General features: G+C 39.1%; 1 protein-coding gene across 3 annotated transcripts in view; it reads right to left on the bottom strand.

Moving 5' to 3' along the window:
* Positions 1–389: 389 nt before the first annotated feature.
* LOC148675749 (glycerol kinase) overlaps positions 390–15,701 on the bottom strand; it is a 28,286-nt gene continuing 12,974 nt past the window's right edge. For 2 of the 3 annotated variants that reach the window (XM_088646745.1, XM_088646749.1), the window contains 12 exons: positions 12,515–12,550; positions 12,114–12,181; positions 11,279–11,321; positions 10,884–10,964; positions 10,314–10,392; positions 9,725–9,821; positions 8,606–8,690; positions 6,826–6,946; positions 6,504–6,647; positions 5,834–5,920; positions 3,793–3,879; positions 390–2,077 (listed from right to left, as the gene is read on the bottom strand). In XM_088646745.1, the coding sequence (XP_088502871.1) occupies positions 2,064–2,077; positions 3,793–3,879; positions 5,834–5,920; positions 6,504–6,647; positions 6,826–6,946; positions 8,606–8,690; positions 9,725–9,821; positions 10,314–10,392; positions 10,884–10,964; positions 11,279–11,321; positions 12,114–12,181; positions 12,515–12,550 (942 nt within the window). In that variant the 3' untranslated portion in view covers positions 390–2,063. The remainder of the gene's footprint in view (positions 2,078–3,792; positions 3,880–5,833; positions 5,921–6,503; positions 6,648–6,825; positions 6,947–8,605; positions 8,691–9,724; positions 9,822–10,313; positions 10,393–10,883; positions 10,965–11,278; positions 11,322–12,113; positions 12,182–12,514; positions 12,551–15,701) is intronic. The other variant, XM_088646755.1, reaches the window with a different exon arrangement.

Here is a 15,701-nt window from a genome sequence, read left to right as displayed (position 1 = left end):
AAAAGAAAGAGCAAAGAACTAAAGAAACCATAAAACTTGTGTCATCTTATTTGAATCTTAAAATGCAGCAGCAGTCAAGTAAAAGAATAAAAGACAAAGGTTCCACTTCATTCATCATCTCAAACAGAAAAAAATAACAGTCACAACACACTGGTGATTTATTTAATGATAGTGTGTTTTCTTAAAATCGTGATTAATAATAATTTCTTAACAACCTGCAATTCAACTGCTACAATAGCGTGTTTTTTAGAAATAATAGTCATGTTTTTTAATCTTAGATTTCTGATGTGAATCTGAAACGCAGTCTTCCATAAAATCAGAATCCTGCTCAAAATCACACAACCTAAAGAGATTTGTTGTATGGCAGTAATGAATGATCAACAGCTACATACATTTTATACATAATTTCTTTATTTTCTGTCTTCCAACATTTACAGTCATTTTTATTCATATTGTATACCATTTACAGAAAAAAAAGTATTACCCCAAAAATACTTTCACAAAATGTTTACTTCATTACAGTGTCTATTTTGAAAACAGAACATGAAGCATTTGTTCACAGTCTTGAGTGGAATTGTCAGGATATTCAGAAGAATAAGCATGATAAAAACTATACAATACTTTGTTAAAAAAATGGAATGGGAAAAATCCCAGGCTTCACAAATGAAATGACAATTTTCTTACAGAAAGACATTTCTGAGAAAAAAAAATCCCAAATTAAAATGAAATTAAAATTTTAACAACAACTGCTATTTTGTGTACAATAACATTTTTTTCTTTGCAATGAGAGAACGAGACTGGTGTGTACTATAAGAGGATAGCAAGGGCCACAAGCTTCTTCTTGTATCCCAAGAGAACTCAAAACGCCCAGTGTTTTTTTAAATGATAAGAACAGCTCCCTTTTCACATGCTGTGACTGTCTTATAATTCAAACTGCTGAGAATGTGGCAGCTGGTTATTGTGTGTGGGGGGTATTCATTGTAAAAGCAGAATATATAAAGCAAGGGGATTGTTCAATTGTTTCGTAATCATTTACTCCTTCTACACTCGGAAAGAATACGTTGCCAGAGCAACAACAGAATCTCGGGAGCCATCAATTCAGCATAAGGAAATCCAAGTTGTGTTTCACAGAGTTATATGCACTTGTGATGTTTTACAACACAGCATCCAACTTCCGAAACACAGATATACTGTTTGATAACAGTTTTATACAGCTTTTAACAAGCATTCAGAGTGAACAGCTTTAAAGGAGCAGTGTCCATTCGGCAGTAAACTCTATTCAGCTTTACACTATTTGTTCAAATTTCATACTTACAAGCAGGCTAAAGTCAGGCAGTATCATAGACTCTAAACATACAGTACAGTGTTTGGTTAATTGTTAACAAAGATCAACATTTTTCAGTCACTGGAAGCGGCAACACTGTTTCACTTTTTAAATTTTTTAAACTTGTCTCTCCCAAAGAAGCTTAAAAACAGGCCTGGCAGTACAGTATGCATTTTAAAAAAAGGATTACAATAAAATTGTTCCATCCAATCCAGAACTACATGTACATACACATACATTATATGTGCAATAAATTATAAATTGATACCAAGGCCTACAATTATCAATTTGATCTGAGGTATATGAGATTCAGTTCTCTTGAAGGTATAAAAAGGTCTTTTTTAAAGTTAGACTAGATCACACACACCTTTACCGCTTACCTGAGTATGGTAAAGGAATGATGGGGAAAAAACGATTAACTCCATTTATAACTAGCGTTTTGTGAACTGTTACAGTACATAGTGGGGACAAAACACTCTAAGTGAACAGGGTTGTCAGCATCCAAACAGAAACCACCAGGGACTGTTTTGTGGAAAATTCCCTTTTCCATTTCAGTGTAATGTGTCTGAGGTTTTCTCCAAGTGGTTGCCAGCCTCGAAGCTTTCAGGGGACCAAGCCACACAAGGCCCCAGTTGACTGGGTGCTGTTAAGGACCACTGGCTACAGTCTGTAAACCTGGAATGCTTTTCACAAGGCTCCATAACACAGGCAAGATGGGATCAGAGTGATGTGCAAGAACTTACTTATGGTAACCTATATAAAAGGGGGGAAAAAGGAAGTTAAGATTAGACTTTATCAGGGGTTAGTGAAGTAATAATGTATAGTACGTCAGGAGCAGTTGTGAACACAGCACAAAAAAGCCACAAATGAAAGTCAATGCCAGTCAAGGGTTAGGGGAGAAGGAGCCGGAAGTGTATTCTTGTGAGTAACAGAGAATGCTGAGCTTCAAAACGCAGAAAGATACTGTATGATGTTCACAGGCTGTAGCTGAAGCAAAGGAAACGCATGAATACTAAAACACTTAGCAATCCCTCTTGTGAGCATAACTGTATCCTAGCATTATTATGAGTGAAAGAAATGTAAAAGATATATTAGGAGACTGTATCTCAAAACTGAACAATTACTGTAAGCAATTGGATATTGTTTTTAACTTAGTCACCCTAAAATCTGCTTCTCATTTTACTCCATGATGAAGCCCTGTTCCATGACAAAAGTTTTGAAATGTGGACTGATTGAAAGCTCAGGTCCTTCATATAGAAATGTTGTCTTGCAAAGCTCACGTAGTTTCATGTCACCCATTCAAAACCACCTAATCTGATTATACATAGAAGAATATAGCAAAAAGAATGTTATGATTCTATCGGTGAAAAGTTACTCATCTAAACATCCATCTTACAATTAGAAAAATATTTTTTTGTATCATACAGATCTTACTTATGCATTGTGGAAGCTTAATAAGGTTAGTCATTAACATTAAGCATTCCCTTACACACAAACATATAGGTGTGTTTTAATGCACACAAAAAACTACAAAATAGCAACGCTTGTAGATGCTACAAATATTCCATTCTCTTGCAAAGAGAGTTTACAAATATGAATCCTATTTTAAACAGACTTTACTCACATTTCCCTCACACTGAAACAATGATTTTCTCTCACTATATCATATCATTGTCTCAGTGTATTGCAAACATACTAAATGGTATCAAGGTCATAGGCATCATGCATTATGAGATAATTAAGGACAGTTAAAAAATCAGACTTCCAATTTGCAGAACTAATACATTTATGCTACAATGCTTTAGGATTTATACTCTTTTTAATGATATGGTTTTTCAGATGACAAAAAGTAATACTGTGTCACCCTGAAAAGACGGCTTTTATTCTTCAGCCCTAAGGGGTCAAATACTGGTCCGAATGAGTTTCCTTTGTGAGTGTGTATAATGGATCTTTTTTAAGATATACCCATAGCCCCTCCTCTCCCACAGACATATACACACCCTCTACAGGACGAGGTGCCACAGAGAAGAACCAAATTGTGGCCAGATTTATCAAGCGCTTGGACCGAATTGTGATTTGCATAGTTATGTATTTTTTTTCCCACCTGCAGCAAAAAAAAATCTACCACCACAACTTAAGAAAATCTACCTTAATTTAAGGAAATCTACCAGACCGGAAACAGCAATGAGGTAAACAGTGTCATGCTCAAACCAAGACACCTGGCCTTGATCACTCAATACAGTTTTGCTGTAATCATTTTATTCCAATAGGCCCTTGATGATGGGAACCAGCTCCTTATTAATTCAGTAATTTTAGATTTTGCAACAAAATGAACACGGTGCATTCATAAATCTGGCCTGTATTGCCGTAAAGAGCAACTGACAAACAGCACACGCAACCAAGATGTACAAGAGAAAATATGCATATAATGAAAGGCTAGAAATTACTATTACTATGACACAACTAACCTGCGATGCTCTTCGCTCCAATTAACATTAACATGCTACCCAGTATATAAAACCCCAGTGGCAGGCTACTGAAGATACTAGTTTCACCTGCAGTCATCCAGTACCATGGGGGTCCAATTCAAGCAAGACAGAGGAGAAAAAAAACATTGGAATAGATAAATAAAGAGGATTCTTACAGCATTACATACAGATCATCAGCAAAGCTCACTCATGCATGATTGTACTGTATGTGCAGAACACTGTCATAATGTGGATCAGAGACAGGAGTTCCAGCCTTACAGTGAGTCAGAGGAATGTGGGGTATTCTGTATTAATTTACATCTCCCTCTGTGACGTTTTCAGAATGGTTCCCCCAAAAAAAAGACTCACAGGCTTTTAACTTTGAAAACTGTTGACAGGTTACCAAAATTGAAATGATTTATTACCAATTTAGATGGGCTTATAATTCATGTTGTCCCCCCCAAAAATCACAAAATTAGTTGTGATCGATAGAGTATCAGTCATATCAGTTTAAAATAAAATTAGTTGTCTGATTATATTTCAGGACCCACAGTGCAGTAGTATATTAATTTGATAAAAATATATACATATATAATATTTACCTATAAAACTACTGTTAAAATAGAATATCCCATACAACAGACCCACTTAATATTTTAATCTAAAAAAAGTACAAAGTTTTTGGCAATTTCAGATATTTGACCAATAAAATACACACACCTGTTTGATATGCTGAACAAAAATACTGTCTTTTATTATATTTTATATTTCTAAAATATTTAAGAAGCTTCTTCTTTTGTTTTACTTGGTCATTTTTAGTTTTTAATAAGCTATTAGATTATGTTATATACTATTGCTATTTGCATGATAATATGCCAAATAAAAACAACCAGGCTTTCACTGGAAAAAAGCACATACACACCTGATACATTGAATTGTATTCCATGCATCTCTAAAACTGTAAATACTGTATGAAATCCTTTACAATTCAGACTTTGCATTAGGAGTAGAACTGATCTATGATCTGTCACAACACTCTTAAAGAATGTAAGAGCAGGTGTAGTAGGATTTAGTGCTCTGTGCCTCAGTTACAGTGTTACATAGTGTGCATATAATCAAATAAAATAATGTAGGAAATTTTAAGTATGCTATTATATCAAACCCAGAGACTGTAATACTACAGGTTTTATTTAATATAAGTCTACTCAGGTTTCCAGAACTATTCACATACAGTAATTCATAGAAGTCAAACTAAATTTACCTCGTGAGAGCAGAGGATTTCACAAAAAATTGAGCCTGTCACTTCCACATATATGAGACTGTTCACATTCTACCACAATAAGAATTAATTTTATGAACAATATTTGCTCTTTCCAGACATTAATCCAAAAAGTATTTCATGAAATACTGGGAGAAAAATTTGAGTTATATGATGGAAAAAGCCAGAATGCATGAAAAACTTTAGCACAGATAGAAAAATAGGACTTTTTCAGGTAACTTCTGGACTGTGTACAAGAAGCAGATACCTGCTGTTTTTATTAGAATCACATATAGTATATAGTATAACCATTACTAGAATACAGGACTTGAAGCCTGTGATTGCTTTATAGCAATAATAGGGTTGGAAATGATAGTGTATGGAAAGAGACCATATTTGAAATGTTAAGTAATTAAAACATCAATTAAATGACTTAATCAGGAAACAAAAAAAATCACAATAGGTGTTCTGAAGACCTTACAAAAAGTATACATTCATGACAGTATATCTTGCAATGTCTGATATTGCACTGTAACCTGTTGCCACTGTGTTTCACACTTATTAAAACTACAAGCACCTGTCCTTTAACTCCAAACTTCCTCTGTCAGTCCTGAAAAGTCCAGAAAACACTGAAGCGCCAGAAGCTACAGCTTTAGTGGAGAACAACATTGCCACACATGCAGGAAACGCTGGATTGTTCCTGTCATGGAAATAAATTAACTGTAAACATTCTGTATTTCTGTATATTTTTCACTTTATAAACTCAATCCAAAACCTGCTCACCGTTTCCATCTGAAAGTGGCTCAGTGCTCTCCCAGTCCATGGCTTTCTGCACAGCTTTCTTCCAACGAGCGTACCGGTATTCGCTTTCTGCAACACACCAGGCATGTTGTAAGCTCCGTGGAGAACACTTTTGTTTCATTTGTTTCATTACAAAACCCATAGGATGTTTCACTGCTGCACTCAATCCAATGCACTTAATCCAATGGTGCAGAATTCAGCTGAATAAACATAAACATCATTTATTGCATTCTTAACGCATTTGACCATGCGCCATCATGAAAGAATTTTCTGTCAGATTAGATTGGAATTACATGTGTGCATAATTAAGTATTCATGGGTGTACTGTAAAAACAAGACAGCTTTTATCAATTGCATGATATAATTTTCAAATTTGCCCTACTCCAACTCAAACAAGTGAGGATCTCTTTTAAAGCATTGTGTAGATAAGCTCAGTAAAATTGCCCTGATAAATTATTTTATATCCGACTGGCCAATTAAAATATAAATCTTCAAAAACATTTTTAAAAGCCTCATTTTGTCATACTCTGTCTACATTTGATTCTTGTAGATGGTTAATCCGCTTATATCCAACTCCACTTTCAACTTCACGGACCTTCACCCAGCAGCCGAGGTGGCTGGGATAGAAGGAAGGGAGGTCCAGTCACTGTACCTTCAGGGTTGATCTGAGGCTCGAATCTCTCGCAGGTGACAGCGGTCAAGTCCTCCGGCACCAGGCTCCACACGCTGACCCCCTCGGCAGACCCTGCTGCCATGGCTGCCCCCAGGGCGGTGGTCTCGGGCATGGAGGGCTTCACTACAGCACACAGAAATGACCGCTTCAGAAGTTCATCACCTGAACCACTGGGTGACGCCGACCAGGAGGAACTAGTGGTCTCCGATTAGGAGTACTACCTTACACTAAATAAGACCCAGGCCGATTGCTCATAAGGGAGCACAGACAATGGTCTGGAACAATCCTGTGTGCCTCTTACCCACGGGAATACATAGAATATCTGCCTGGAGCTGCATCAGAAGCTTATTGGCCGTCATTCCTCCATCCACCTGGAGCTGAGTGAGGGGCATCCCACTGTCCTGGTTCATCACATCCAGGATCTGCAACACAGGCCTGAGAGTCAGCGGCACAGCTAGCCTCTGCTGCAACGCGCCCACATCCCATCACCAGTACATCGTCTAAACACTTCAGGCCTTGAGCCTTCCTCTGAGCTCAGGAATGAATCTGTCCTCCTCTCTGAACTGATCCCAAAGCAGCTTTGCAACACCGTGACCAAAGCTGTAAAGAATACTTTACAATATATGTCTAATGCATTGGATAGATAATTTTGTCTTTAGATATATAAGCTCTATAGGCATAAAACCTTATTGCTTTTTCATATAAAGCTTCTTCAAATGTTAGTGTTTCATGAAAATGACCATTTACGTGTGTGATACTTGTCTTGACTGTCATCATCAAATGTTTGCCCAAGAATGAATATTGTCTAAATTATTTTTTAATTTCCTTTACCGCTTCTATAGTGTTGAGCATTTGATAAATTCAGTAACTATACCAGAAGCTTTGATAAGAACTGGAAACAGCAGTGGGCCCAATATAGATCCCTGTGATGCCCTTATGCTTTGCACCACTCTTTACTGCTATTCCCCTGTAGCTCACACATTTAGTCTTATCCTCTCACCAATGTGCTCAGTCCAGCATCTAAGCTGACTTTTTGCGATACAGAGAGGTATAAATCAAAACAATAAATCACCACAACCACGACAGTTATGTCAGGTCTGTTTTTACTATTCCATGAGACTCTTTATTTTATCACCAGCCCAACGAACAGTTAAACTGTCAATGAACATTCGTCCTGCTATTCAGAAGAGACAATCTGCTAAACCCACCTGTTCATCTGCCTCATAGTTACTGGGCAGTATCCTCTTATCTGATGTATGCGTTAGTACTCCATATTATTTTGCAATCAGGTTGGTTAAAAAGTTCAATATTAATTTAGAAAAGACCATGGCAGGTCCAGATTTTGCAAGCACCCTAAGAGCACCATAAAAATGACTGTATATTTTATAGAATTAGGTTTATCTCTATCTGGGAAAACACACTGAAATAGCCCCCTGAAATGGTGTTATTCTGTAAGGACTTCTGCCTGGAAGAGGGATCAGAGCTTTACGCATGCTATAACATAACATTTATATAACATATAAGGTATAACCCTTTGCATCTTAACAGAAATAGAGCATAAGGAAAGCCAAGATAGAGGATGTTAAAGTTGTTCAGGTGGGGAGCTGCGTCAGTATGTGTAGGCTGCAAAGGAACAAGTTATAGTTTTCTTCCATGCTGAAAAGAGAAGAAAGAAAACGCAATGTTTCAGCTGTAGAGCCTTCTTCACCCGAAGAAGGCTCCACAGCCAAAATGCTGTGTTTTCCTTCTTCTCTGTTCAGCATGGATGAAACCTTTTACTTGTTCCAAGATAGAGGATGAACACTTGTTACGGAGGAACCTTCTTAAGCAGAAGTGATGTAATGCTGAATAAGGACAAAATTACAGAGTTAAACACCACAGTTCTGTCATGAACTGTTACTTTCATATGCGTAGCACATCTGTAAAGATGTTTCTTCCCCCCTAACGCTTAAGAGAAAACAAAAATCCAAAAGGCAAGTTCAACTTTTTTTGCATAGCAAACTTGACAGGCTTTTGGAAATGGTATTTCTGTAAACTCCTTTTGGAAACAGCACAAAAGACAAAGAAGGGGCTCCCCTCACCTCCCGAGTCTGAAAGCAGACAGCCTCCAGAGCCGCGAAAGCAAGGTGATTCCTGTTGGTGAACTGCGTGAGGCCGCAGATGATGCTGCCGAGAGAAATCGGCTGTTAGGGTCACAGAGCAATGAGGTTAAAAAAAAGGCAAGAAGCACTTATCAAATGAAAATCATAGCTACATCGGTAGCTTTTTAAGGAGGGCAGAATGACGGTAAGTATCATATTGGCTTGAAAGACCAAAACAGAAGAAGGAACAATGTGCCCGCTGTGCTGGAGAGTACAGTATAGCACTCAGCATTGACAAGGAAACAAAACACTTGCATAACTACAGCTCATAAAGAAAATGATGTTCTTTGATCATTCAGTTGATCAAAAGATTGAAATCTGGATTATTAATTGATGAACAGCTCGGGATGGACAGGAAGGTAGTTTGACTTAATTTCTCCTTTTTTATAAACTATCAAATCTTACATACATATACAGTTGATCCTACTATTGCTGGCCTTATGTCTGATAATGAGACTCTATAATGACAGGAGACTGACCAGGGAACAGCCTGGTGCTTTGATAATGACTTTTCACTGAAAGTATCAAAAACTAGAGAAATCTAGTTTTCAGATTTTGAAATTATTTTGAAATTAAGATTTTGACTATTTCAGAGCCCTCTCATTCAGATCATAATGTTTTTCAGCTTCTCCCCTCGGGAAAACGCTTTACATCAATCCTTACTGGGTCCGCCCGGTTCAACCTTAGCTTCTTACTGCCATATGAACTTTGAACTCTCCCCCTTCACCTATTTAGCCTCCCGTGAACTTCACCTTCACTGTTCTGTTTGCTACATGTACAGTTAATGTTTACTGTATGAGTGCATGTGACCGTGTTCTTCTTTTCTTTCTCCACTACAAATCTGTAGTCATTATTTAATGTCGTATGCAGTGTATGTCTGCTTTATAGGTGTTCTTCTGCCACGCCGAAAGCAAACTGCACCAACTTTTGCTGTGTGGCAGATTAAGAATAAGGAATAACCTTCAAATTAAATCGTGGGCTCTCTCAGTGTGCCACATCAGCGCAGACCTCACCTGTCTGCCTCACCTAGATCATAGCTGGAATGATAGTGTTACTCACCCTCTGGCACTGGGCTCCCAGTATGGGGCGTACAAGCCTGAAAACGCTGGGACGAAGTAGCACCCATAGGAGGTGCCAACCTTGGCAGCCAACTTCTCTGTGAGAGCAGAAGAACAGAAGCACGGGCTGAAATTTCACTTTCTCAGCCCGACACCTCCTTCATCACCATGAAGCTTTGCGACACACATTTCTGATGAGGCAATACCGTGTGTGTGAAGATACAAAAGGCTACGCTCGTCATTCTCTTGTCATTGTTCCTGTGATCATTTGACTAAATCTATAAAAATAATGTTACTTTAAAGATGCACATTAATACAGAGCAGAAACCAGTGTTAATGTGCTTCACAGCCAGTGATAAGAAGAAACTCTGAGATGCAGATATCAGCATTTCAGAAGGAAAAACTGTCTTACAGCTTTATGCAATAGGTAAACACCATAATGTACTATTTAACGTTCATGTACTGTACTTCATTATTTGTCCTATATACGAGACACATATATACTGAGAGGCGGTAAAAACAATAAATAACCAATGACCAACCTATAACATCCGGTGCTTTTACATGCGTAAAAAGGCCAGAACACTCACCTATCTCTCCTGAGCTCTGGATGATCCCCAGGTTGTCCCTCAGCCACTGAACCACTGCTCCGGCGATGGCTACCGAGCCCTAGAACACAGGTCCAGGAGAAAGCTCAGCCCCTCTGTCAGGGCACACTCGCGAACACATTTCTGCGACACTTCCGTTGGAGAAATCTTGGAATGAACGCTATTGGTGCGAGTTTTTAGTTAGGTTTTTTACCTGGGAAACTATGCGGAAATGCATTTATTAATTATATTATATATATATTATTAATTATTATTAACATTTATTGTTATTTATTATATTATTATAACAAAGAGGCAATAGGTTGTTTCTGAGTGTGGAAGAGACTACCCACCCACATGGTTGAAGTTGATCCCCTGTTTTTTTTCCCCCAAGAAACAGCTGGGTGAGATCTCCGGATCAATCAGCTACTAACTAGATAAACTAGATGGGCAACATGGCCTCCTCTCATTGCTAACCCTACTTATGTTTTTATATCTAGACTTTACATTAAATTTAAATCTGGTCTGGGGTTCTGTGAAAAGAGAGATGGCAACAGAAAATGTAGCACCTACCTCAAGTGCATAACAGGCAGGCTTGTCTCGACCAAGCTTGTAGGCCACAGTTGTCAGCAGACCGTGATCGGACATCACCGGCTAGAGAAAAGAGACGCAGGGAGAGACTGACTCCACTGACAGACTAACGCCATCCCAACCGAACTAAAGCAATTTTCCCCATCATCCCTTTTCCAGATTTGAGGAAATAAGAAATGTGACCGACTCACTCCTGTCAGGAGTAAAAATGCTTCAGTTGAAGTCATTTCCTGATTTTTCTATTTTCCCTGATGCTGCATTGCTTTCCCCTTTAGTACAGCTTGCTAAAAGTGCATGTTTGTGCAAGTTCAAGTCAACCGGCTCCAAAGGGCAGGGCATTCATGCGTTTTTCACTCTTTTGTAAGTGATGTCCATACCTTTTGACCAGTGTTATTCAGCAAAAAGCAACCAGTCCCATATCTGAAATAAAACAATTCAAACAGCGTAAAGGGTGACTTCAATGAAATAAAGACAAATAATGAACACTTATGTGCTTTATTATTATAGTCTTGTTGTAGATTATTACTAAAGTGGACTATTATTTGGCCATGTGTAAGAATATCTTGAGACGGACAGGAAGACAGTCTGATTTAACATAATTTCTCCCTTTTTAGAGACAATGTCACATCTTGGGTTGAGATTACTAAATATACAGTTGATACTACTATGGTCGGCCTTCTGCCAGGTAATGATAAGGCTCCATTCCGACAGATTGACCAGGAAACAGCCTGGTGCTTTGAAAATGACCTTTCACTGAAATCAGCAAAAACTACGGAAATCATTATTGACATGAGACGTGCCCAGAGCATAAAGCTCTCCATCATCATTATAGAGACAACAGATTCCTTCAAATTTTGGGGGACATACATTCCGGTGGACCCTCAGAAACAGGGTTATCTAATTCTCCACTTCAGGTTCCAACTGAGTGTTTTGCTGCTATTCCCGTTTTAGATTATTTTACTCAAACATGAATAATACTGAGATTCTGCACTTTTCCAGACTAACTGCGCTATCGGTGAGTGAAGACTAGATTTACAATCACCTAGGACTCCCAACAATCAGAATAAAAAAAACACAGCACATGGTGGCTCCAATTGGTTGGGAGAGGCTGTGTCCTTATTTTATATCATGTTTGATGATCATCGTCAAGGAAATCCAAAGGCAGGAAGCCGCTACAGACATTAAGAAATAATAAAAAGAGAAAAGCTTTACGTGTTCTTGGCTTGTCCATCTTGAAAGCACATCTGTCCAACTAGAGCTGCTGACTGGTCACCCAGACACTGCAATAGTGGGGTACATATTTGTTTGATCCACTCCGGCAAGAACAAGCACAAGGTGAACAGAATGAAGTTACACCAGAGATGACAAAGGAATGTCACCACAGTTCAGAGATTAGCTATGAAAAGTGTAGAAATTCATAGCACTGAAAACAAAAATCTCAAAGCAATGGAAAATATGAGCTGTACATTTTGAAAAGGAATGCTACTGAATGTTTGAATAATACATTACGGTTCTTAAGATAGATCAAATGTACTATTGTGCATTTCAGAAGTTAGGTTGAGTCTTTGCTGCTTGCTTTATTACTTGATCAGTAGTCATTTGCCCAGACTTACCCCTGAAATAGGGACTCCACTAAGTGAGCCTGATTTCTGTTTAAAAAGAAAAGAAACACATGCAAAATCAGTATAACAAGGTCCAGTGGGGAAAAAAAAGCACAATGGATCCATTTATTAATGCCATGTCATTAACAGAGGCAATTCAGAGTGTGACGAAAAGACTTACATTTCTAATGGTTGAAGTGTAGTGACACAGTACGGTGCACATTACTAACAAGAGACACCGTGAGCAGTGTCAGACTCCGCTCCAGGTGGATCTGTCACCTGGGTTTTGTTCCAACCTTAGCTCTCAGTTACACAATGGGTCAAACTTGGCTCTGAGGTGTAACTAACTTTAACACAGTCAGATTTCAGTAATTAAAAGTAAAAGTCCTTGATACCTTTCATGTATCCGACTAAAAAACATAATTAGGTTAATTGTTTAATTGGCTACTCAGATTGGAAGAAAACAGGCTCTCCAGGAAGTGAGATTTGCCCCTGGTTTCAGGCTTGTGAACTGTTCATCCCTCAGTAAGGTTTTAAAAAGCTGGTAAAATGTTTACAAAAGATTAAAATGATATTTGTTTTACCAAATTAGAAAAATATATTGTACATTTAAACATCTTTTCCTTTTAGATTTTTACTCAGGATCCTGCTCATTATAACTTTACTGTCCTTAAGCCCCTGGTCAGCTGTGGACAGTCAAGCCCCAGGACGGATCTCATCCTTCCCCCCCATCGAAGAACATGTGGATGTGCTGGCTCCTTCTGTAGAAGCTCCAATTCCCCTCTTTACGGTGTCACCCAGACCTATTTCTAGCTGTTCACAAGCATGCGCAAGTGGACAGCAAAGAAGAGGTCTTTCATTCCCAATTAGGAGGAGAATGCCTGCCCCCAGTTCATCTACAGTGCCGCTCGAGACTGGAAATCTCCTATTTACATTAGACTGTAACACTGGAACCTGCAATACTTACAAGGTATTATAAAGCTCTTTTTTTATTTTATTTTTTTTACGGTTGATAATATGCACTTTTACAGCAGCTTTGTTGTCACTCACCATCGGCCCTTAGACATGCCAGCAGGGTTCGGCCTGCCTTGCTGCTGCCACAACTGCAGCTTTCGTTTATGGAGTCATTTTAGAAGCTGCCTGCTACAGCGACAGGCTGTGTGCCAGTGATCGCAATCCACACAGAACCTACGAACAGCTCGGGAGCCAGACACTCACATTTTCTAGCCCAGTGGCTTTAATTTAATGTTTATGAAAAAAACGCATCTTTTTAAAAAATGGCACAGCTGAGAATTTTTCTTCCCAAAACAAGTCAGATATTTTGCTTGAGAAATGTGTATCATACAGCAAATATATATGCACTAGATGTAACACTAATAAAAAAAAAACTTTATTTTATATAGCACTTTTAAAGGTGGCTTCTCAAAGCGCTTATATGAAGTACTCTACTTAGAAAATACGAAAATGATTACGTTGTCACAATAAGGTAATACAAATTATCACAATAATTTGGAACGCAAAAATGTAAAAAGAGCTGGATGAATTGAAAATGCGGACAATCTTAGCTACAACTCTATCAGCTTGTCGGGCTCATTGACGTTTACCAGTCGTTTACAAAAGTGATAAACGTCAACCCTGGCATACTGAGTAGACCCAGCAGAAGTACGCAGAAAACACACACTTAGCTTCACTGCACTGTTAACAAAGCCGAAACCTAGAAACAACGCATGCATTTCCGGCAACACCTCTCGATGGCAAACACAGACGGCAGCCAGAAACAAGAAGAAAACTGAACCAACACACAGAACAGGGAAACAGGAGGTGGTGCCAACATGCAGAAAGGGCCAAGGCACAGGGTCTCTATATACCAAACCTTTTCACTCCATCTGGCTGCTGTAACATTCAGCTACATTAGAGAGTGCAGCAGCTCTGAGCCAGTGTGTCACCTCTCTCATTATTATAATTATTAATTATTATTAATAATTAATTGTTATTAATTATTATTGCTGTTGTTGTTATTGGTGTTATTTTTGTTATTATTTATGTTATTATTATTATTCTGACAGTCCTGCTTTGTCATGTAACGAACTGAACCTCCCTCCTTCACTGAGCACTGCGAGACATGCTCGCTAGACTGTGAAACTCTGAGGAAGACACATTGTAACCATGCAGAGCTCGTGTACTGTACATGAGCACATGAAGTCCTTTAGGAGTAGCTCACAGGGCTGTGAGCCCCCTGGCTGGCGTTCTGCATTGGGTATATATAACACTGGCAGCTCAGTATGCGATCTCCTGTCACAGCCTGAGGAACAGAGAGGAAGCCTGTCAAATAATGTTTTATGTGATACCTGTCCACGTCCAATTATATAATATTGTTATATTGTTTTGGCAACACTATAATCCGTTGGTCATACCAGTAAAGCTTACTCAAGTCTTTGAATTTGCCTTTATTACAGTATGCTGAGGTGACAGAATCAGCCAGAGTCAAGTACTTTGCTCAAGGGTGTAGCAGTATTATCTGCATCAGGAGGTGAACTCAGCAGAGGGGTTTAACCACTAAACAGGCCCTCTCCTCATGTAAGAGCAAAGGCAACTAACAAAATGGGCTGTCCCTGTACCTTTACGATAATCCCTTCTCTCCCTGGACAGTTTCCCAGCGACTGTGGCAGACTTGTTTACCCCGAGAGACACAATTTGCTCTTGGCCGGTTTCCTGCTCTGCTGGGCTCTTGTTTAACGCCTGACCGCTCACATGTGAACCTGTCCTGCTGGAGCGAAGAGCTTTGGGGAGCGAGCGATTGCTGTCAAGTCACCGTGCCGGGCCCCGTCACGAGCAGGGACTGTCGCAGCCCTGACCCTCGCACTGCCCGGGCAAAGGGTGCAGGGTGTCACAACAGAGCCTCGTGGCAGGAAACATGCAAACAGAGAGAAAACGCATCCAGCACATTTCCAATAGCTGCCCTCCAACGTGGCAGACAGACGCCCAAGGACTGACTTCATTCAGAAACTGTGCCAGCTGCCCTACAACTCCAGAAAGCCTATTTTCCTCTAAAGCAGTCTGTACAGTAAGCCACAGCCCCTCACATAAAATAAACCTCAAAACTCAAACCCAATTGGATCCCTCCAGCTGAGGTGCATGTCTGTTTTTGGATCCCCCGTCAGCCGGAAATCATTTCTGAACACTTGCACACACAAAAAAA

Source organism: Lepisosteus platostomus, chromosome 2 (assembly GCF_059453375.1).
Source record: "Lepisosteus platostomus isolate fLepPlt1 chromosome 2, fLepPlt1.hap1, whole genome shotgun sequence".
Classification (NCBI taxonomy): domain Eukaryota; kingdom Metazoa; phylum Chordata; class Actinopteri; order Semionotiformes; family Lepisosteidae; genus Lepisosteus; species Lepisosteus platostomus.
The sequence above is the reverse complement of the archived record's forward strand: the minus strand, read 5'-3'. Positions and strand labels throughout refer to the sequence as shown.